The sequence below is a fragment of the Sinocyclocheilus grahami genome, unplaced genomic scaffold, assembly GCF_001515645.1.
Source record: "Sinocyclocheilus grahami isolate Dianchi unplaced genomic scaffold, SAMN03320097.WGS_v1.1 scaffold297.1, whole genome shotgun sequence".
Lineage (NCBI taxonomy): Eukaryota > Metazoa > Chordata > Actinopteri > Cypriniformes > Cyprinidae > Sinocyclocheilus > Sinocyclocheilus grahami.
Genome location: NW_015505476.1, coordinates 571,310 through 594,640, shown reverse-complemented (window position 1 = coordinate 594,640; position 23,331 = coordinate 571,310). Strand labels below are relative to the sequence as shown.

Here is a 23,331-nt window from a genome sequence, read left to right as displayed (position 1 = left end):
TACTTATGTAACCATGGTTCCCTGAGTAGGGAACGAGACACTGGGTCCTCTAGGTTTCTTGCCATGCTGCGGACGCAAGCTTCAGACGAAGAAGTGAATGATGTGTAGCTCCCGGCGCCGATTTATACTGGAGTCGCACCGGTAGTGACGTCATGGCTGTCGCCGGCCAACGAGTTGGTGTTTTTTCAATGTATGCTTCAGACACGGGTCACGACGAGGCGTTCCCCATAGCGACCCCTAGAGGACGCAGTGTCTCGTTCCCTACTCAGGGAACCATGGTTACATAAGTAACCTGAGACGTTTTTCTCCCCCTACAGTGGGGTCCAATAGTGACAGCTTTTATTTTGCATTTCATTAATGTAGTATAATTTTGTCATATATTAATTGATTAACATAACAATTTTGAAATTATTTTTATAATATGTTATTTAATAAAACTGGTTATAAATCTCAGTTTGCAATCATAAAAAACTTACAGCATGGGTACAAAAGTGAAAAAGCTTTCATTTTGCATTTTATTAATGTACTATAATTTTGTCATGAATTGTCATATTTTCTTCTTTAAATTAATTGATTAACATAACAGTTTTGAAATTATTTTTATGATATATTATTTAATAAAACTAGTTATAAATCTCAGTTTGCAATAATACAAATTTAGGAAAGTGACATTTTTCCCTCTTACAGCATGGGTACAAAAGTGAAAATTATTTTTATTATTATTATTATTATTACTTTTATTTAGCATTTTATTGATTTTGTCATACATTTTAATATTTTTTTCTATAAATTAATTGATTAGCATAACAAATATTTGTTACACATATATATATTTTTTATATTTTTTGTGATTTAATAAAATTATTTATTTTCCTCTGTTTGCAATTACTGCATTGAAAACTGATGAATACAGCATTTTTCTCCACTTTCAGCGGGGGCCAATAGTGAAAAAGCTTTTATTTAGCATTTTATTACAAGTAATATAATTTATAATATATGTAATATAATTTTGTCATAAATGACTTTATCTGCATGACAATTTGAACAAATGTTATTTTTTGCTAAAAAATATTTTTAATTTGTAACATTTATTTATAATGGCTTTTAAAACCTGTAGTACTTTACCTGCAATATGAGGACGAAATAATCCACAGGCTTGTTGCGCTGGAAGAGGTAGTGCTTTGGTGATCGCTTGTTTTTCTCATCAAACTTGAGTTCCTGCACCACGCTTGGGTGCTTTATCAACCGCAGGAGGATCTTCTCTGACAAATGCGTCGACTTAAAGGGTTCTACTTCTACCGAAATAAAGAGAACAGAGAGAATAACAAACACATTAATGATATTGACGATGAAACAGCAGCATTCTGATCCTTCATCATTTGTTGATGATTTGCAATGCTGCACCAAATGAGTAGCCTATTCACTAGATTGTCAAATTAATGTGAACACATCCTTTTGGTCTTGAACTGTATGTGTTTTAAACCTAAAACAACCAGAACTGTCTGAATTGATCATTAACAATGTCAAATATTTGACTCTCTCCCACAACTGTGAATTGAGATTACCTGTTGCTAGAAAGCGATGTGTTGCGAGCAGAAGCTGTGGTGAAACTTTGACCTTCATTTCACTCTCTGACAGTTTAAATATGGAGAAATCTTGCTGTTTCCTCTCATGGTGAGACACTCTCCTCTTCGTACGGTTATCAGCTGCCACAACACAACAGCAATACATTATACTGGATAGGCTTTACCTCAAACCAACAACAAGTGAATGAGAGCATATAATATGCTTGAGAAGAAACTGTTATATTGATCTCCATGCAATTTATACAGTATGTCACTCAAGATAATTGCATTGCACTGATTCTTGAGAAGTGGGACAAAACAGGGTGAAATATTGAAAAAAGATAACCGTGTACTCAAACAAATGAAACTACATTTTTGTATTTTACATGTACTAAGCTACTGAGCTATTATTTGATTCAACCTCCCAACTTTTCTCTCTCTCGCTCTCTCTTATTTTTTTTAATAAAAATTTGCTTTTTACCTTGGACTGTGTAATATCATTTTATCTTTAACAGCAATCAAGATGTTTTTAACATTTCAAAACACATTCTCATGATAACAGACAGATTACATTTCACGTGTGACCAACAATTCCTCAACAAATCTAAAATAACATAAATATTATCAAAAGATTCATCTGACGGAGGTGACGAAAAGCTGAATTTGTAGTCATTTTAACTAGCCTATCAAATACATTGAATCAATCAGTTACTGTATTAAAACAAACACAACAAACAGTATGTTACTGTTTATAAAGCTTTTTTTATGTATCATTGGAACTCTTAACAAATGATCCAAAAATGATCAGAACACATATGATCAGAATACAAAACGAACTGTATTATGTATAGATATCTTTTATCCAGTGTTTTGTGTTCCCTTATGTTCCCTCAACCCTAACTAGCTAGAAGTGATGACTATCAATCCACAAAAGCAATATATGCTGTGTATTTCGTAATTATAATTGTCCTTGGAAAACAACCTTGCTTTGATATGAGATATTATTAAGTGTTGCTTTTGATAAAACAAGCTCTTTTTTATCATTAAAAAAACAAACATTTTAATATCCATTTTATTGCTGTTTTTAATATCCATTTACACACTGTTTTTGATGTAATGACTCTTGATGCAATAAGTGTCATAAATGTGATATAATAATAAGGATACAATTAAATTGAAGGGGATAATTATGATAAATACATTCTATTATTAATCCCTCATAACATTTACAATTGAAAATGTTTTCATTTTTAAACCTAATAGCAGTTACATTTGCTGGACATGTTTTGTCCCATGTCTCAAGAATCAGTGATTGAATATAATACACTTTTTTTGTATCAGAAATGTGCATAAATGTTACTTTATAGGCTTTTTTAGAGCCATAAATTTTTATAGATCTTTATTTTTATTACAAAAGGAGACAAATGAAGATTGATTGATTGATTGATTGATTGATTGATTGATTGATTGATTGATTGATCGATCGATCAATCAAATTTGTGGCAAAACGCACTTTGAGGTCATAACAATAATTGAGGTCATTGAGGGCATAACAATTTTCTTATAGGATTAAGGTTTATTTATTTATTGTTAGTTTTTATTATTTATGTATGTAATTATCATTTAAATCGGTCTAATTTTTAAACTGTCTGTCATAAATCAACATCTCAGGAAAATGTTATGGGGTTTCAAATCAAAATATGACTTTCTGTTACGAAACAGGATGTTGATTTCATACATGTCCTCATATAAGGACACTGGGACTAAAAGCATGGTTATTAGCATTATGGGAGACATAACAAATGAATAGGGAAAGAAATTATGTTTCAATATTCTATGAAATATTATATATTATTATGAAAATCTTGTCAAATATTACTCCCATTATTACACTTCTTTTTTCATTACATGTTGCCCCAAAAACACATTAATATGCAAATTAGATTTGGTTTATAGATATATTGTATATAATGAAAAAACCTGTTTTTGGCCATTTTACACACATTTTGCAGAAAGAAAAATGGTATATCAAATCATTCTGTTATAACATAGTTGAGAATCATCTTTATACAAAGTTTGGTTAAAAAAAAAATATATATATATATATTGTATTGGTGATTTAAAAAACCTATTGTTTTTGCCTCTGCATGTTCATTCATGTCTTTTTATTTTTATTTTTTAAATTGAGTCCCGATTACCTCTACCGAGAACATAGCATAACTTATGAATGAAATATCATTTTTTATTCTTTTTTTTTTTACATTTTTTTATGCTCTAAACAATGTAAAGACGTGACAAAAACTATTTTTTTCCAAAAAAATCTTTTCTCGGGTCTTAAGAGGTTAAACATAACAGTATTGTTTTCAGTAATATTTAAACTAAAACGTGTGTTAAGTATATGGTTTCTGCTGAAGATTTCCTTCTTTCTGCTCCTGTATAATCTGTTATTGCACTATATTTGCTGGTTCCCATTGTGACAACTTACCCCACTTTGGAGCTACTGGGATATGTTGTCACAAAAGGTCAAGATGGTATTCATAACTATAAGTTATTTCCTTGGCAGAAAACTTTTTCGTAGTCAAGATCGTTAAGGTAAATGTCTGTACAGAAATGAATTCACTTTTCAAGCTAACTTACAAAATATTCATAAAAAGTACAAACCCTAGTCTCCCCCAGTATGTTAGCACTGTTAATCATGGTTAAAAATGAATTGATAATTGCAGAGAACAGGCTTTGCCAGAAGACAATAACACCGAGTTCTGGAATCCAATTAGTGTGATAATTATATGCAACAGGGTCACAGTGTTATCGACTATGCATGAGGAAGCAGCAGGAATCAGACAAATGCTCTGGAATGGCTGTGTAGAGGAAATATTCTTCTTATAATTCACTATTAGACTGATTTTGTAACTTTCAGGTGTTTGAGTGTTCATCTGAATCGTTGATATTGAAAGATGAGAAGATAGAAAAACAAATGAGGTCTAAGATAAGCAAAAGTGCACCAGATTTAAAGAACAGAAATGGTAAACACCTACTGTAGAGGTCCGTTTCGTCCACAATCTCAGACTTGATGATTTCCTCGATGACGTCTTCTAGAGTGACGATGCCCATGACTTCATAGAAAGGATCTCCTTCTCCTTCGTTATTGACCCTCTGTACGATGGCCAAATGAGATTTCCCTTTACAGTGTCAGAGAAAGACATAGGAGCATCATAGCATGATACGCAATTGCCATTTAATTTGAATCTGCACCCTCATTTATGCAAAGTATATTAAAGCCAATTTAACAAAACTGCAGTGCTATTAAATCAATCCATGAATCAATGAAGTTATTAGGCAAAGTGTGCAAAATCAATAGTCGCACAACTTTAGTAAATGAAGCCCTGTCCATTTATTTTACCCTTTGGATACTTGTGTATGTGAATTATGTTGCAGAGAGTCTTTTGCACTGTTAAACTGATTTGTCACATGACATAAAGAGTGCTTGAAATGAAGGCTCGTGAAGAGATTAACTATGACAGTTCTGAAGATTCAGACCTGACCTTATGTAAAGAGCGCTGAGGGGTTATGCAATGGGGTTTGGGAGCCCTGTGGCTCTGATGATGAAGCTGAGCATTCTAAAAACCTGGAAACTGTTGGAATTTGCTATTTTTGAGTCTTTAAAAAGCTGCTCAGGCATTAATGGCTATTCTGACATTAGTTCACGTCTCCCTTAATATTAAATAATTATGATGCCAAAATGTGAAATTGTCTGTATTCATATATTTGTATATACACTACCGTTCAAGAGTTTAGGGTCATTTTAGTTTTTTTTTTTAAAGGATGCATTAAACTGATCAAAAGTGACAGTAAAACATTTGTAATGTACAGCAGATTTTTATTTATATAAAATGCTGTTCTTTTGAACTTTTTATAAAATCAAGGCATTCTGAAAAGAAAAAATGATTATGGTTCCTACAAAAATGTTAAGTACAGCTGTTTTCATCACTGATAATAAGAAATGTTAATATTATATAATACTAATATTATTAGAATGATTTCTGAAGGATCACATGACACTGAAAACTAGAGTAATAATACTGAAAATTAATCTTTGCATCACAAATTAATTCTATTTTAAAGTCTATTAAAATAGAAAACAGTTTGTGTAATAACATTTCACAATATTAAAGTTTTTACTGTATTGTTTATTAAATAAATGCAGCCTTTGTGATCATAACAGACTTTCAAAAACATTGTTACATAAGCATGCATGTGTGCATGTGTACATATATAGGCTACACACACACACACACACATACACACACACTTGTTCTGCACATCCACAATGTTGTAATGTCAGATGCATTTACATATTAACAATGGCTATTTAATATTTACCAGAGCCTTATGAGGCGTCATTAGAAACTAACAGTTGAAGTCTGGTCATTTCAACAGATTGTTTTATAAATCTCTCATAATGTAATGCAGATTTGCCAACAGTCTGTTATTGAAATATGAGGCTAAATATATATTGGCACCAACTGCAAACCAGCAGTTTGTTGCTGCAGCAAACCTATATCTCACTTCACATGCAAAGAGGGCACTTTTGGAATCTTAAAGGAACAGCAGCAAAAAATGTAATAAAAAGCTAAATTATTGTAAAAATAAAAACAAATATATGACCCTTTTAAAAACCTTATGAAGCACAATAAGTGTTGCTTATACAAGATTGTTCACTGAATTCCCAAACAGAAGCTCTTTGCAATGGAACAAACGAAACATCCCAGCTAGCATTTCTGTTAATCATCAGTCAGCCAGATTTGGAATATCATTTCAGGCAGAGAAGATTAAATACATAATCCTCAACCTTTGGATAGGGAGAATTTAACAGACAGAAGCCTCTCTCATGCTGTGGTCTCTATGGTAGTGGCACACGCTGAGTGAAGTGAAGAATTCTGCAGGAGTCAGGTGGAGAGCAAGGGCAATGCAGCACTCTGCTCGATACACCTCAAAGCTGATGTTCAGGGAACCGCATTACATCACTACGCTATTATATAACACGCGCACGCATGCACTCGGAGCCAGGGGGTCTGAGCCCACGCGGATGTCCCTGCGATTCCTTCAGCTGCTGTGCCAGCAAATGAACTCGTTAAAGCTGGCACTATACTCCACTCATGTGATGCATGGCAGAGCAGTATGGTGGGAAATGCTAAATAAAGCAGTGTGTAGCTGAAAACGGAAAGAAAAACAGAAGGAAATGCCTGAATGATTTCTAAATAGGATCCAATAGCACAGTTTGTCCTAAAAATGCATATGCAAATAAATGCATGATTTTCTGTGTTAACTGCTTTTTTAAAATCATGTTTTAGGCCTTTTTATTTTTGATGCTTGTGCAGCATTCGTGTTGCATTTGACCTGCATTTGAGCTTAAAGAGATAGTTCACCCAAAAATGAAAGTTCTGCCATCATTTACTCACCCTCATGTTGTTCCAAACCTGCATTAGCCTACTTTCTTTCTTCAACTGAACACGAAAAAATATATTTTGAAGAATTTCAGTTTATGGTGCCCATTAACTTCCATAGTATTTGTTTTCCATACTATGGAAGTCAATGGGGACCATCAACTACTTAATTACCAACATTTTTCAAAATATAATTGTTATGTTCCACAGAAGAAAGAAACTCCTACAGGTTTGGTACAACTTCAAGGTCTGATTATTCATGCAGAATACAGTTTGAGGAATAGGAATTATGTAGCTATTGATCCTGAACTTTGAGGGGCCATACACTTTAGGGGCCAAGCACTAAAGGTGTGTAGGCACCTATTTTTCCCCCCTTTGGTAGAGTCTATGACAACGCCCTATAACTCTCTAGCGCCACCAACAGTTCAAAAACTCACATAATTTTTAGCTGATAATTTATGAACTGAATAGAAACTAAATTCTTTCCTTTCATTTCCTGGTGTGGTTTAAATTTCTAGAAGTTTGGCCAATTTTTTAGCAAAGCAAACTATTTTCAGACAAACCCTAAGCCTTTGGATTGTTTGTTTTTAGCACCATTTTCTGCATAAACCCCAGTGGAATCATTAGCAAACATCTATGGGCATGCCATTAATGTTCTTGTAAAATGTATTTTAGCTGCCTTTTGTCTTTATAGGACAGGCTAGCAGAGATAGAAGAGGAAACAACAGAGAGAAGTAATGGAGACTGCCAACCAAATCATGATCAGTCAAATGCTGTGTGATTTCTTGTTTCTAAATTTATCGCAGAATACAGTTTGAGGAATAGGAATTATGTAGCTATTGATCCTGAACTTTGAGGGGCCATACACTTTAGGGGCCAAGCACTAAAGGTGTGTAGGCACCTATTTTTCCCCCCCTTTGGTAGAGTCTATGACAACTCCCTATAACTCTCTAGCGCCACCAACAGTTCAAAATCTCACATAATTTTTAGCTGATAATTTATGAACTGTATAGAAACTAAATTCTTTCCTTTCATTTCCTGGTGTGGTTTAAATTTCTAGAAGTTTGGCCAATTTTTTAGCAAAGCAAACTATTTTCAGACAAACCTTTTGTCTTTATAGGACAGGCTAGCAGAGATAGAAGAGGAAACAACAGAGAGAAGTAATGGAGACTGCCAACCAAATCATGATCAGTCAAATGCTGTGTGATTTCTTGTTTCTAAATTTATAATAGCTTGATTAGCTGGTTCAGGTGTGTTTAATTGGGGTTGGAGCTAAACTCTGCAGGACACCAGCCCTCCATGACCGAGTTTGGGCACCCCTGGTCTATAGACTTTGTGCAGGGCAGGATCAAGAGGAAATGATATGCATCCCTGCATTCCACACAGGTCAGTGCTTGGCATGAGTAATTTATGGATTTTCAGTTAAAGGCGTGTCAAAATATGACTAATAGGAACTCTCTGGTGAACAGTAAGCAATGATGACGGAATGAAAATGGTTGCCATGGGAACAGATTCAAATTATTGGAGTCCAGCTGCCAGCCTCTCTGCAGATGTCAGCTGAAGTTGTGCTGATGCTAAATGTGCAATGTATGATGTCAAAAATAAATAAATAAAATTATATATATATATACCCACGGGGTGAGATCTTGCGTGGAGCCCCAGATCGAGGGAGATTATCAGTGGTCTTGTATGTCTTCCATTTTCTAATAATTGCTCCCACATTTGATTTCTTCACACCAAGCTGCTTACTTATTGCAGATTCAGTCTTCCCAGCCTGGTGCAGGTCTACAATTTTGTTTCTGGTGTCCTTTGACAGCTCTTTGGTCTTGGCCATGGTGGAGTTTGGAGTGTGACTGTTTGAGGTTGTGGACAGGTGTCTTTTATACTGATAACAAGTTCAAACAGATGCCATTAATACAGGTAACGAGTGGAGGACAGAGGAGCCTCTTAAAGAAGAAGTTACAGGTCTGTGAGAGCCAGAAATCTTGCTTGTTTGTAGGTGATCAAATACTTATTTTACCGAGGAATTTACCAATTAATTCTTTAAAAATCCTACAATGTGATTTTCTGGAATTTTTTTTCTCATTTTGTCTCTCATAGTTGAGGTATACCTATGATGAAAATTACAGGCCTCTCTCATCTTTTTAAGTGGGAGAACTTGCACAATTGGTGGCTGACTAAATACTTTTTTGCTCCACTGTATATGTATTATTTATATGTTATAGACAAGATTTAACCAGCAGATTTTCATTTACAATTCCATAATTTCAAAGTACAATATGTTCTCCAATACACTGAAGTTACTGAACAGTACACCCAAAAATTAAAACTGTCATCATATATCATCTTCATGTTTTTGCATTCTTAATTGTATGCACATCTTAATTCTGTGTGGAATGCAAAATAAGATATTTTGGAAAGTCGCTATAGTGTTTTTTTTTCCATGCATACAAATTTAATTTAATTACGTCTGATGTTTTATTAACATGATATTTTAAGTATATTTTGTTACACAGAAGAAAGAAATGCATACAGGTTTGGAACGAAATGAGGGTGAGAAAAGATTTTTGTGTGAATTACCCTTTTTCAGACTGATTTTAAACGTTTTTTCCTGTTGTAACTTTACACAACTGGAGTCCTATAGGATATACAAACATCTTACCTTTCTTGAATTGCTCCAACATTGCATCCAGTTTGGTGTCGGTAAAGACACAGTGCAGCGGGTGCTTGTAGAACTGAGTGATGGTTTTTAACGGGGTGCTGTCATCTGGATCAACAAAGGCCAGATCTTTGACGAACAGTATATCAACAATATTAGACCGTTCGTTCTCAAACACAGGAATGCGAGTGTATCCGCTCTGCATCACGTCTGACATGGTGCAGAAGTCAAGGATGGCATCCGAGGCCAGCATGAAGCAGTCATTGAGAGGGGTCAGCACATCTTCCACCGTTTTGCTCCTGAGTTCCAGAGCTCCCTGGATGATGTTCAACTCTTCTTTCACCAGGTCATGATACGGGTCGGAAACTCTCAGCATAGCCAGTAACTTTTCACGAGTGTAGAAGTTGCTGATTTCCTGGTGTAGCATATTGTCTAGGAGTTTGCTGATGGGATATGAGATGGGGAAAGTCAGCAGCATCAGCATCTTGGTCAGCCACACGGTCTTGGACGCGATAGCCAGCCCGTGCCTGGACGCAACGGAGTGCGGCAGGATCTCTCCGATGAAGAAGATGAGAAAAGTGCACGCCGCAGTAGAGACGGGCGTCACTCCGAGGATCTGGCACATCCAGACCACCAGGAAAGTGTTGGTGAGCACGTTGCACAGCACCAAGGTGCACAGGACGTAGTTGCCGTGTTTGCGCACCGACTCAATCTTGTGCGCGTACTTTTGCTCCTTGTGCGTGCCGCTGTTCTGCAGCACTTTGAGCTCCACGGGGTCCAGCGCGAGCATGCTGATCACCAGCCCGCTGAAGAGCGCGGAAAGCGCCAGAAGCAGCACAGAAAGACCCGCTTGTAGCCACCCGTCCGCATGCGGCTGCCGCTCCACCACCGCCAGCCAGAAGTCGCGCGTCCGGTAGTGCTCCCATTTGATCCCGTCAAAGGCGCACATGGAGTAAAACTTGATGTTCTCTCCTCTCCGCAGGTCTTTGGCGAGCAGCTCCACCAGGATGGAGTTCTGGCTGGAGGCAGACTTGAAAGATCCGAGGAGCTCTATATCCGAGCTCCTGGCGCTCTCCTCCACGCACAAGTTGTGTTTGGGATGCACCTGCCCCTCTCTGCCTGGCTCCGGTTCTTCTATGAAAGCGATCCACGGCGCGGCTGTGCCGCCAGCGCTGCTGACGGTCCGGTTGAACCTCTGCGGGGATGCTGCATAGTACACGCGTAACATGAACCGCGTCCCTTCGGTGGCCTTCAACACCCCGTCCTGCACGGACAGATCTCCTCCCGTGTCCTCCGGTCGGAAGCCCAGCAGCCCGTGGCTCGGTGTGGGGAGAGCGGAGGCGATCAGGAGGAGCAGGGGCAGGAGGCATGGTCCAGGGATGCGGTGCGGGAGGAGAGCATCCGCAGCATCCGCAGCCATGATGCTGAGTGGGTTGTAGAAGGACATTGGCGAGCTGGATCACGTGGCGATGACACACACCCACGGACAAACACATCGCCTCTGTTTGCCGAGTCAATGTAACAGCTGGAGTCTCGTATAAATAAAAATGACACCGCAGTGACGTCATGACGTTTTGCAGGGCTGCGATACTGTAAGGAGCAAACAGGAGTTATGTAGGCTACAGTCCAGCAGATGAACGGGCCAAAACACCCAACCAGAGATGATGTGAGACGATTTCTGTTTATTTTACCACTGTAAACCCAAGAAGTCGGTGGACAGATATACAAACATAGAGAACTTTTTAAAAAGGGCATTTTAAAAATGTAATATTACATTTAATAATTAAGGTTTAATATTGTTTAGTAATAAAAGTTAACAAAGTATTACTTTCAAGTATTAGCTACTTATTAAAGTAGTCTACTCTTTTTTTTATATTGACAGACTCTGATGATTGGGGAGTCTCTGGGTCTGTGGAGCTTGAAAGCGCTACTCGTATTTTTTTATTATAAACCAGCAACACAAGGTCCAAGATATCAGATATCTGAATTTTATTGAATCACTAAGTTTGCATTTAATAAAAGTTAAATATATTATTATTATTATTATTATTAGTTATTATCATTGTCATCATCATCTGTATATTCTTAGTGAATGTCATGCAATATTTGTCCTTGTGAAAATACAGGTAACGTAAAGTAACGAATACTTAAGTTACTTACCGTCCAAAAAGGTAATAGATGTTCTATTCAAACTCAACTTTCATGTGCAATAAAAGTTAACGAGTCATAATGAATCTTCGCCACAAGGTGGCACTATATAACAATTTGCCTTGACTTCGATAACTGAATTCCACTGAATGATGGAAACTTACAGACAGTTGTTCTATTTGACTAATGAAATAAAATTTTAATTTTGCAAAACACCTTAAATAATATAACATAAATAGTGGCATGAGAACGACATATATGTAGAAGACATGTCTCCTGGTAGTTTTTATTTTATTTCATTTTTTATTTTTTAATAGAACGCTTGTTCGGTGGTTCAACACATAGGCTATTCAAAGACACACACACCCTAACGTATAGGAAGACATCAGTGTATATCAGTGTTTAGATATTAAACATCTATAAGACACTAAATCATATTGTGTAATACAAACTTCACCTCTTTGCATTTCCAGCCGTTTTCGTTTCCAAAAGCAAGAAATTCGTTCTGTGGGATTTTTGTCAAATCATTTCGAAATGTCAAAAAAACTCCCTTCGCCAGCAGCAGGGTGAAACAATAAGTTGTGGTCTCATAAACACTTACTTTTATCCCCTGGGTGTTTGGAGCCGGGCCTCAAGCAGACAGCCAATGGCACAGATGATAGACAACACCGTTCTGAAGAGTTTATGGGTAAAATCAAATTAAGAGAAAAAGAAGAATTTGGAGATGTTTGACTGTGTGTGCTAACCACTTTCGTCTGCTCAGCATCACTCGCTTCCACCTCGTAAATCAGAGACAAATATGTGGAGGTTTTTTTTCTCTTCTCCCTCTTATTGCTCACGCCTCGTCGATATTGAGAGGGACCCGTATGTAAAGCCTTGACCTTGTCGGCGGTCTGCAGGGAGGGCTCACAGTACAGTTAGCAGGCTCAGGAAACTTACTTAATAAATTATTGATGGTCCACTTGGATGAAATGTTGCACGTCCTTTAGGAGCCTGTCTGAAACAGTGGGAGTGCCGTGCTCGGATGGTTTCACTAAAAGACTCTAAAAGACTCTACAGTATTTCTATTGTTGTGTGAGAGGAAAGGGGAAAATCACAGCACAAATAATATACAAAACTGATATCAAAAGACTAAAGAAAATTAAAATGTATGCAATCATTCGTGCATATTATTTAGTTGTTTAGTCCAATGCAGAAATTGCTTTACTTTCATAGAATCCTGTTTCATTTCTGCTACAAATAAATATTTTATTTCATTTAGTGCACATGAACTTTAAACCAGGCGAGTAGACATTTTCCTGTTATTGTATTAATATCTGAAGATGTTATTTGTTGACCTGTATTTTTTCAATTAGCCTGTGAACTCTGACAAATTACCCGACCGAAATATACTGTCCTATACAAACATAATTGTATAGTGTTTTTAATTTGAATATAACGCAGAACAACGTAAAACATTTTGAGCTTTAGTTTTAAATCTCTCTCTTCCCATCTTATCAGCATAATCTTATTGTCATCATTTTAATAATTGATAACGCGCGTAAGTATTATGTCATAACCAGACATTTTTTATTAAGAAATTAAATGTTTTTTTTTTTGCTTTTTTTAAGTGAAGCTGAAAGGTTTTTATTTTACTTAATGCATTCTAAAATAAACGCCAAATTTATTCGGATGAAAGAATTAAACTACTTAAATGTATTATTTAGAATGTTTAGAACTGTATCCATGTTGTTTTTACAGCTTAAGGATTTTTATAAAAGTTTTAACCTCGCACTCTTTATCACAATGGGAGAAAAGATGCACAATCTGGAATAGCTATAGCCTATATTGTTTTGCTTCACAATAAACTACAAGACTGTACTGAATGTTAACCCTATATATTTACTTCCTATTATATTTTCTCCCAATAATATCTGAAACGGTGAGTTCCAGTTTAGAAAGCTAAAAATGAACTTCAAAAGATTTCTCGTATAAAACTTGATAAACCTTGTCATAAATCTGAGGTTAAAGAGAGGCGCCCTGTCTGCTTTACTGCCAAGAAACATACTGTAAAAAACAGCACAGAGTCGTATTTTCTATCTGTTTTGTTTTATTCTACTTTATTCTGCAGAAAGTAGGTGGACTGTCGCAGGATGTTAGGCCAAAGTGTCAGTCACAGAAGGACAAATCACATGGTTCCCGTTATTAGACATCAGTGTCGTGAGTCAGGTGACAGAGCATTATTTTATTGTCTATACACTGAACTGTGCACGTCTCAGGTTTATTAAGATCATGATTTATGCCAGTAACCCATTGAGATGATCACTGGTGTGTCACGCCAAAAGATGCACCCTACTCATAAAACCGAATTTTTATAGGCTAAACCATATGTTCAGCACTTTATATTCACATTTCACAGCAAAACTATGCAGTGCATAAAGCAATGAAAGGACAAAGAACAGCGTCCGATCTGTGTTGCTCCGCAATTATATATATTTTAAATATGTATCAATGGTTTATATAGCCTGCAATTATTTTATCGAAATGATGGAAAACTAGCTCGCGCTGGGGGCTTTGTAAACGAATATTTTAAAAAGATAAAGCAAGAAATGTTCTCAGACACAAAGACCCGTTAGGTGAACACGAGGTGAGTTACGAGATGATTTTTACGTTTCTTTTAGAGTATAGTTTCGTGATCTCTGTATGCTAAATTGTTTGCTTCCTACGAGACCACCGGTCCCGATGTGGATAATTACAATAAACACATTTTCATAAAAAAGAGAGGCTATTATGTCAGTAGGTTATTGATATTTTGTCAGGTGTTTGTTTTTCTTACTCGGGGAAAATAATATATTTCCCCCCTATAAATATGTAGACGGTTGTTGCAATATATTAGTTACGCATTGTATTTTATTCTACAACATTGTGCATTTCTTTATTTCCCCCACGGGGTTTTATAAGCTTTTATCTGTGTAAATTGTCTTAAAAAAATTCCATAGTCCTTTTGAAGAAAACCTCATATGTACACGTATAATCAATACATATCAACATATCAATAGGCTATAATCAAGTTGTAAATAGGTCGCCGGAGACGAAAAAACACAAAACAGGTTATGTTAGATGTTTTTTATAACCCTTCAGTTGCAAATCTGCACAATGTTCATCTGTAAAAACAGAAAGCTCAACTTTGAATTCTCTTTACGTAAACGTGTTAAACGTTTAACTATTTGTAGTCATTTATGCACAAAAAAAGTCAATTGTTCGAGGATAACGACAACAGGACTGAGTTTTAAGATAAGGTGAACAGTTGATTAGTCCACGAGAAATCATATGGACCGTCACTCTTCTTTTTGGACAACTAAAGCAAAATTACGTACTGTTTTAGTAATTCAGTCTTGATGTAACTAAAAAAAAAAATGAAATATAGAAATAACAGGCCTTTAAAAAAAAACTTTCCAGTTATAACCAGAAATGACTTTACAGCTTTAACTCCACTGCATGGAAAATCTTTTTAAAATTTAGAAAACATCATATGCTGATGTAAAAAAACCCAAAAAAACACCAGATATTGTGAAGAACCTATAAATGTTACATAAAAATAACTTTTTAACTCCAAAGAACCATATACAGCCATAAATGGTTTCAGATCATAAAAAAAGGATTCTTTGCTGAACCAAAGAACGTCTGAAGAACCATAACGTTTTTGTTTGCGTCTATTTATTTTATTTTCGTCTTATTATTATTATTTCATTTTTACTTTGTGTGCAGACAGAGCAATTATGCTTCAGATACCCCCCAGCTGAAGAAGCTTCTGTTAAATAAGAGTCATCTTACCTTTAAGAGCTTGTTGCGTTACTACAGAGGGCGGTGCAGAGGCAGCAGTGTGATGGAGGCTGGCCCTGGGGCGTGAGTTTACTCCAGCTAACTCCAAAACAGCTGAAGATAAGGGGGCTGAAAGAGACACCAGTGATCCTCGCTCAAGGAGGGGCATAAAAACACTTCAGGTGCTTTTTGATCGGGTTTTATAAGGAGATCTCTGCTGGATCTCCCTCACTGCGCTCCGCCCGGTGCTTGAGGACAGAAGATGCCCAGGCAGTTCCTCTGCCCAGTGTTCGGCTCGTCACTGTGGTTGGCACTGATACTCCAGTCTCTCATTTCCTCCGCCGCTACCTACAGGAGACCCGTGTCCGGAGGGAAGAGACAGAGCTTTCTGGAGAGAACCTTGATTTTACTGGACGTGAATACTCGAAGCCCGGTGAAAGTTTTGAATGACAACTTCCTCTCGTTGCAGTTGGATCCATCCATCGTAAAGGATGGCTGGCTGGACTTCTTAAGGTATTACAGTTTTGCAATTACATCCTAATCACGACGATGCTTTGGTGATGCTGATGTGTTGGTGTGGAATTAGAAAGATCCTGAAGCCGTCCTTAGCTGGTAGGTGTGTTTTAGTACATGGTAGCTGCTTTAAAGCTGGTAAACCATGTTGGACAAGCAACATACCATCTTAAAAGTTGTCTACACTCTTAAAAATAAAGGTGCTTCACGATGCCATAGAAGAACCTTTTTGTCTAAATGGTTCCAGAAAGAACCTTTAACATCTGAAGAACCTTTCTGTTTCACTAAAGGTTCTTTGGGGTGAAAGAAGGTTCTTCAGATTATAAAAAGGTAAGAAAGAGATGGTTCTTTAAAGAACCTTTGACTGAATGGTTCTTTGTGGAACCAAAAATGGTTCTTCTATGGCATTGCCTGAAGAACCTTTTGAAGCACCTTTATTTTTAAGAGTGTAGCTGAACCAGCCAGAAACCATCTTTCATGTTCCAAGCACAGCTACCCGGCTTAAACTGGATTTTCCAACTGGAACGCCACTAGACATTATCAATGAATCTTTCCAATAACATATCACTGCCCAATCACTTAATACTGCCGTTTTACTAGCTTTAATCTATCGACCAACATCTTTTTTTACACGATACCACATTTCTCTAAAGATAGTCTTCTACAAAACCCATTTACTCGTTTATTTTCACAGATAAACATCATGTTAGGTTATCTTTGGAGATATGATAGTCTATGCGGTTTATAATGTTATAATGTAAAATACCAGTGTAGCCGCATATTACTTGTATATCTATTTTCGCACTTTTGGACATTAATTTTACGCGTGAAGTACAACATGTTTACGCGCAATGCTTAATAAAACATCTGTTGAATCCCAGTGAAACTGTGTTGTGGGATGAGCTTCGCCCGTGAGCCTATCTCTCCACACCACATACGAATAAGAATTTATATATTAGAGCGCGAACCCTGAATATACGCGCAGATTTGAATGGTTGTGTTAATTTGCACACCAGGGCTTGACCTGGAAGTGAATATGAGTGTCCCAGCCCCCAGAGGAGAAAAGACACAAAACCATACGGAGAAGCGAAATGTAAGTGTCTTTCATAGCCCCGGACAGGTTTCAGTATCGATGTAGTGTTTACTACCGATATATTACCAAATAATTATTATTATAGTCTGGATGAGGTGTTGGGGAAAAAAATGGAATTTAAGAACTGGCCCACATAAATCTGAACCCCAGTCTGCTGTCGTGGCATTATTGATAGTTTTCTGTTGTGTACAGTAGCCTACAGGTTATTGCAGATTTATGTAGTAAAGCAGTCAAAGGGGTTTGTTTGGCTTTTTCATTTTGCGTACTTCGTTTCTTTTAATACATGGAAAGAAACCAGGACTGAATAAAAGCGGAATTTGACATGACTACTTGAACGTTTATATCCACGACATTCAGATTCATGTTATTTTTTACCATCTTATATGGTTTGAGCATATAGCCGTTCCACAGATTTGAGGTAGCCTAATAGTGATATAATATTTGGCTACATGCGTTCAAAATAACGATCTCATAATGTTAATGCTAAAGGTAACAATAATAACATAATGCTGACATATTTATATGTTCAGTTATTATCGCTATTATTGTATGCTGCAATAATATTTTGTTCTTTTAAATTGTTATATTCTAGCTGTTGTAATTTTCCCAAAATAACATGCTTAGTCATGCTTCATGCTTGGTCTGATTAAATGTAATTATTCACATTATTGGACGTGACACCAGATGAGCGAAATGTGAGTTTGTGTGCCGCTGTTTGTTACTTTTCACTTTCCGAAATGCTTTTTTTTTTTTTTTTTTTAAATTCCGTTTCGGCCCACCGTCCGAACACAGGCTTCTTTTTGGTAGTTTAAATCGTTTTGCTTTTCACAAAACAATTCACATAGTATATATTTTTTTTATTTTATTTCAGTCTTATTTAATTTTATTCCTCTTTTTGTTTTGCCTGTTGATTTTTAAGTTCTTTACGCTCAAAGGCAAGAGAATATTTGCGCAATTTATAGGCCTGGTTTTATGTGCACCTTTTACAGCTTCTCTTTTTACGACTGGTACCGTATTATGTCTCATTATTTAGCAAAGCACTAAAAAAAGAAGCTGGTATGTATTTATTTAGAAAGAAACGAGCGTGTAGCACCACAGATTGCAGCTCTGTGTGAAATAATCTGCTGTTGATTTCAGCACTGCGGCCTAAAACACAATCATACATTACACTAAATCTGATGAACGACAGTCTGAGGTTTCGTAAGAAAGTTACGCACCAGTCTAATGGCGAAAACCAGGTCGCTGCTGACAAATAAAAAAATATTAAATGAACAAAATAGAAGTTATTTTATTATTGATGAGCTTATTGAGATATTATTGCTTTGTTCTGCTCTGAAAATGATCCCGTTTTCTCGTGTCGGCATTACAGACTTTACATCGTCAAATAAAATAAGTGTGGCATACAATGTAGGCTATATATGCATGCTGTGTGTTTTATGTTGTATACTGTGTGTATATACAACCTAATATAATTTGAAAGTATATAGATCCCATATAAACCAACCTTACTGTCCATCTTCACTCTTATTGTGTAAAATCATAAAGAAAAGCTCTCTTTATGATTTTATGCACTGTACAGTGTCTAATCAGGTAATCTAAATAGCTTCACATGGTCACATTTAAACTGACATGTTTTATTAAGTAAAAGACATATGACTGAATTCACTTGACTGCATTTTTAATATGACTCAATCAAAATAACTACTTTAGATTGAACAAATTAAATTAGGTACAGACAGCTCCTTAAGGTAACCACTGTTAATTTTTGCTTTGTACAGTACAGTATTGTTGTAGCCCTTCGGGTTTGTCTGAGCTTTTGGATCTGTGATCTACATCTTTCTGTATCCACAGCTCCAAGCGGTTAGTCACTCTGGCACGGGGACTCTCTCCAGCTTATTTGAGGTTTGGGGGCAAACGGACCGACTTTCTCCAGTTTCATAACCTGAAGAATCTTGCAAAGTTTAGAGGGCCTGGACCAGACTATTACCTTAAAAACTATGAAGATGGTGAGGTCTGATTTGGTCATTTTCAATTAGGCAGGTTTTTTTGCATATTGATTGAGAAGTTTTTTGTACTTCATGACTTGAGTTCAGAAAACTTGATTGAAATACTGCTTGGAATAAGGATATTAAAGTGGTGTCGTTCCATACTATGTGGAAAAATATGCATGCATTATTCTAAAATTTATTTGAATACATATTGATGCATTTCATTTATGTAGTGCATGCCTGCTGAAAAGAAATGGCTTTTTAATTACCCAGACTTTTTATCAATAAACATGGAAGAGAAAGAAATACATTTTGAGTATTTAGTAAACATGTCCACAATGCAAACCACATGCATTGCGCTTTTAGTGGTTAGTTTGTCCTCTCGTTTGTACTCCAAAAAGCATTCTCGCTGTTTCCATGCAGACATAGTGCGCAGTGACTTCGCTCTGGACAAACAAAAGGGTTGCAAGCTGGCCAGCCACCCAGACATGATGCTTGAACTGCAGCGGGAGAAAGCGGCTCAGATGCAACAGGTGTTGTTGAAAGAACAGCTCTCCAACATCTACAGCGATGTCACGTTAACAGGTAGGAGATTACAGCAACATGCAGATACTGAGCTAATACAGTGTATATCATGGTTAGGCTTTGTTTTTTTTGCTTCAGAATTTCACAAAATAGGCTATAACACATATACACTCTCAGACAAAAAGGTACAATGCTGTCGCGGTACCCTAAGTTACAAAAGCTAAAAGGTACATCTTTTTGTACCTTGTTTATCCCTAAATGGTTCATATCAAGATATATATCAGTAACTTTTGAAAGTGTATCGCCCCAGTGACAGTTTTGTACCTTTTTTCTGAGAGTGTAGGTTTTTAACAAATGTAACCCTGGTCCACAAAACCAGTCATAAGGGCAAATGTTTTTGAAATTGAGATTTATACATCAACTGAAAGCTGAATAAATAAGCTTTCCATTGATGTATGGCAGGGATCCTCAAATCTGGCCCACAAGATCCACTTTCCTGCAGAGTTTAGCTCTAACCCTAATCAAACACACCTGAGCATGCTAATCAATGTCTTCAGGATCATTAGAAAATCACAGGTAGGTGAGTTTGATCAGGGTTGGAGCTACTCTGCAGTGCATTGGCCCTCCAGAGCAAGATTTGAGGAGCCCTGATGTATGGTTTGTTAGGATAGGACACTATTTGGCCGAGATACAACTATCTGAAAATCTGGAATCTGAGGGTGCAAAAAAAATCAATATATTGAGAAAATCGCCTTTAAAGTTGTCCAAATTAAGTTCTTAGCAATGCATATTACTAATCAAAAATTAAGGGTTGATATATTTACGGTAGGAAATTTACAAAATATCTTTACTTAATATCCTAATGATTTTTGGCATAAAAGAAAAATCAATCATTTTGACCCATACAATGTATTATTGGCTATTGCTACAAATATACCTGTTCTACTTATGACTGGTTTTGTGGTCCAGGGTCACAAATGTATTGAACGGTGCATATTATTAGTGACGAGGTTGAAGAAAGGATTTTTAAAGTCAGTAGGAAGCTTCAGTCCTGTAGTTGTGTTGTCTTGGATGATTTCTGTGTTTATGGTTCGGTTTTATGCTGTTTAAGTTTGTCTGAACTATGTTGAGTTGTTTTGTCTCATTGATGTCCAGGATCATAGATACTCCAGCAAATGCAGTGATGTAATTGTTGCTGCTTGTTCCAGAAACGCATCGGTTTAAAATGATGAGAGACAGGACGGTCCAGCGAACAGTCAGCCAAACATATGGTTTTATTGATCACTTTCAACAGCTGTGCTTTGCCTGTTTGTAAATCCAGTGTCCATTTTCAGATTTCATAGTCACACACAGACATTGTCCCAAATTTTCAGATCATTTTATGGGGGAATAAATGTTTGAAAGGCAGAAATCTCAGAGGATTTGTCAGAGACCTTTGTAGTACAGAAAAAGTCAGATCAAGGATTGAATGAAGCTGAATGATGACATATACAAAAGGCCAGCTGACAATGATTTCAGAAATGACACTTTGTAAAAGAACTTGCTATAGTAAGAACAGGAAGGTTTTTGCATGCAATTGGAATCAGGTCAGTAGTATCTTTGCTGTGCATATTTAAATCACTAAAAAATGTGTTATGGTTGGATAATATGGCTGTGATATTTTGTTTGGATCATGCAGTGATTTTTGTTGCAGACACTGTTGGTGATTACATTCTGATTCTACTCTATGAAGGGAATTATTTTGGGGGTTTTCTTTAACAAACCTGCTTTTTTTTTTGCACAGATGCCATTGTTTTATTATTATAATCGTTGCAGTAATCTCAATGTAAACTCAAATCACTATCAGGTACAGTCAACCAGAGAGAGATTATTTGTTTAAAGCAGATTTAGTGTGGAAAGATTATGCTAAGTTTTATGTCCAGCGCTGTGCGAGTTCCAGTGCGGGTCACGCCGCACATTTTCTTATTAATATTGATATATAAGCTCAGATGAGAATTTCTGAACAGCACTTGGCATCAAACAGGCTGAATGTTGTTCGTTCATATCTAAACCGTTACCGTCTTCATGCCAGATTCAGCAAAAAGCACTCTGCTAGCTTTCACCCTTATTTTCCAAACATCTTAAGCACATCTGCGTTTGACAAGGTGGCTGTAAGAGGAATTAGAACTAAACACACTTAGCAAAGGAATCTCTCTCTCCGTGGATCTCAGCATGTGTGCTGTAGCAAAAAGCCCGTCGTGAGAATGACTGATTGGTGAGAATGAAGACACCTGGGTGCACAGCACAAACGGGTCTGTTAGCAATCAGGACGCCCCCTGCGCAGTCACTGGCAGGTGGCAGGGGAATTGCAGTGAGATAGCCCTGCCCCATCCATTTCCGCTCGGCACAGGTCGGCTTTTCTGACCCTTTCTCATTAGAGCTATCAGTAATAGGCACGAAAGCCCCCTGCCAGTTAAAACAAACCGTGGTGAGACAAACCCAAGGTCATACTAGTTTTCACCTCTACACTCGCTACAGTTTAGTCCAGTTTAGTTAAAGCAAACCATCTGAGACAAGTCGAGGTCAGGGCGCTCAAGGCTCTCAAATTGCTACAGTTCCACGTTGCTTTTACGTTCCATGATGCTGCCTGTTGTTTAAGCTGCTTATTCACTGCATGCATTTTCAGAATTCAGTCATTGTTATTTTGTTATATATATATAAAAATAATGCATTTCCTGGAAAAGAACAGTGTTAAATGTGCACATTTTTAAAATAACCTAAAAAAAATGTATAATAATAAAAACGTGAAGTGAGGTAAAGTAAGTTTTTTATTTTTTTATTAATTTTTTTACCGTAAAAACCTTAGAAAAAAAAGGCCTTTAAATTATCGACTTGATCAAAGCGTTGCTGAAAAAAACTGTTGTACACAAACTACTGCATGTCTTCTGTCATCTGATTGAGTTTATACTTTTATTTAAAGCAAGTAAAAGGAAAGGAAAAAAGCATTTTGTATATTTGTAAAAATCCACCTTCGGGTTGTGGTACACATGTCTGTTTGCTGTGAAATCATTTTTTTTATCGTTAGTAATATTTGAAGTTGAATACTTGATGGACTGAAGCAACTTTATTATCCATACATATTTTTCTTTAGAAAAATGTATGTTAAAATGTGACATCTCTCAGTCATCGTTGTATTGAATTGCTTTTTATGCTTCCCCCTACAATGAAAATGAAAGAGCTTTTATTATAAAACTAAGAATTTAAATGTCATCTTACTTAGACATATTTTGAGTGAAATAGTGATAACAGATTTGTATCAGAATCAGCTTAATTTTCTAGGCTTATAAATATCAGCAGCTGCACCAAATTAAATATTTTTGTTCAGTTTGGGCCTCTGAATAAAACGAATGTGCTTTTTTTCCTCGAGAATGAGCTCCATGTTCTTTTATATCATAATATATGAGCCATAACAGCCTGATATGGTGCTTAACAAAAATACATAATACAATAAAAAAATTCAATACATGAACATATTTTTAAATAAAAAATTTAATTTATAAAAAAAAAAAAACAGATTGTTTTTTAATATGTGAGGCCATTTTGAGATTATTTGAAT

The 23,331-nt window shown here is 36.4% G+C and overlaps 2 protein-coding genes across 2 annotated transcripts in view; one reads left to right on the top strand and one right to left on the bottom strand.

Moving 5' to 3' along the window:
* LOC107601048 (metal transporter CNNM1-like) overlaps positions 1-11,387 on the bottom strand; it is an 18,886-nt gene extending 7,499 nt beyond the window's left edge. The window contains exons 1-4 of the mRNA XM_016293059.1: positions 9,672-11,387; positions 4,601-4,744; positions 1,566-1,706; positions 1,126-1,295 (exon numbers count right to left, since the gene is read on the bottom strand). Coding sequence (XP_016148545.1) covers positions 1,126-1,295; positions 1,566-1,706; positions 4,601-4,744; positions 9,672-11,115 — 1,899 coding nt within the window. The 5' untranslated portion in view covers positions 11,116-11,387. The remainder of the gene's footprint in view (positions 1-1,125; positions 1,296-1,565; positions 1,707-4,600; positions 4,745-9,671) is intronic.
* A 4,426-nt stretch (positions 11,388-15,813) lies between these two features.
* LOC107601035 (heparanase 2) overlaps positions 15,814-23,331 on the top strand; it is an 86,820-nt gene continuing 79,302 nt past the window's right edge. The window contains exons 1-3 of the mRNA XM_016293047.1: positions 15,814-16,130; positions 19,075-19,229; positions 19,635-19,796. Of these exons, the coding sequence (XP_016148533.1) occupies positions 15,880-16,130; positions 19,075-19,229; positions 19,635-19,796 (568 nt within the window). The 5' untranslated portion in view covers positions 15,814-15,879. The remainder of the gene's footprint in view (positions 16,131-19,074; positions 19,230-19,634; positions 19,797-23,331) is intronic.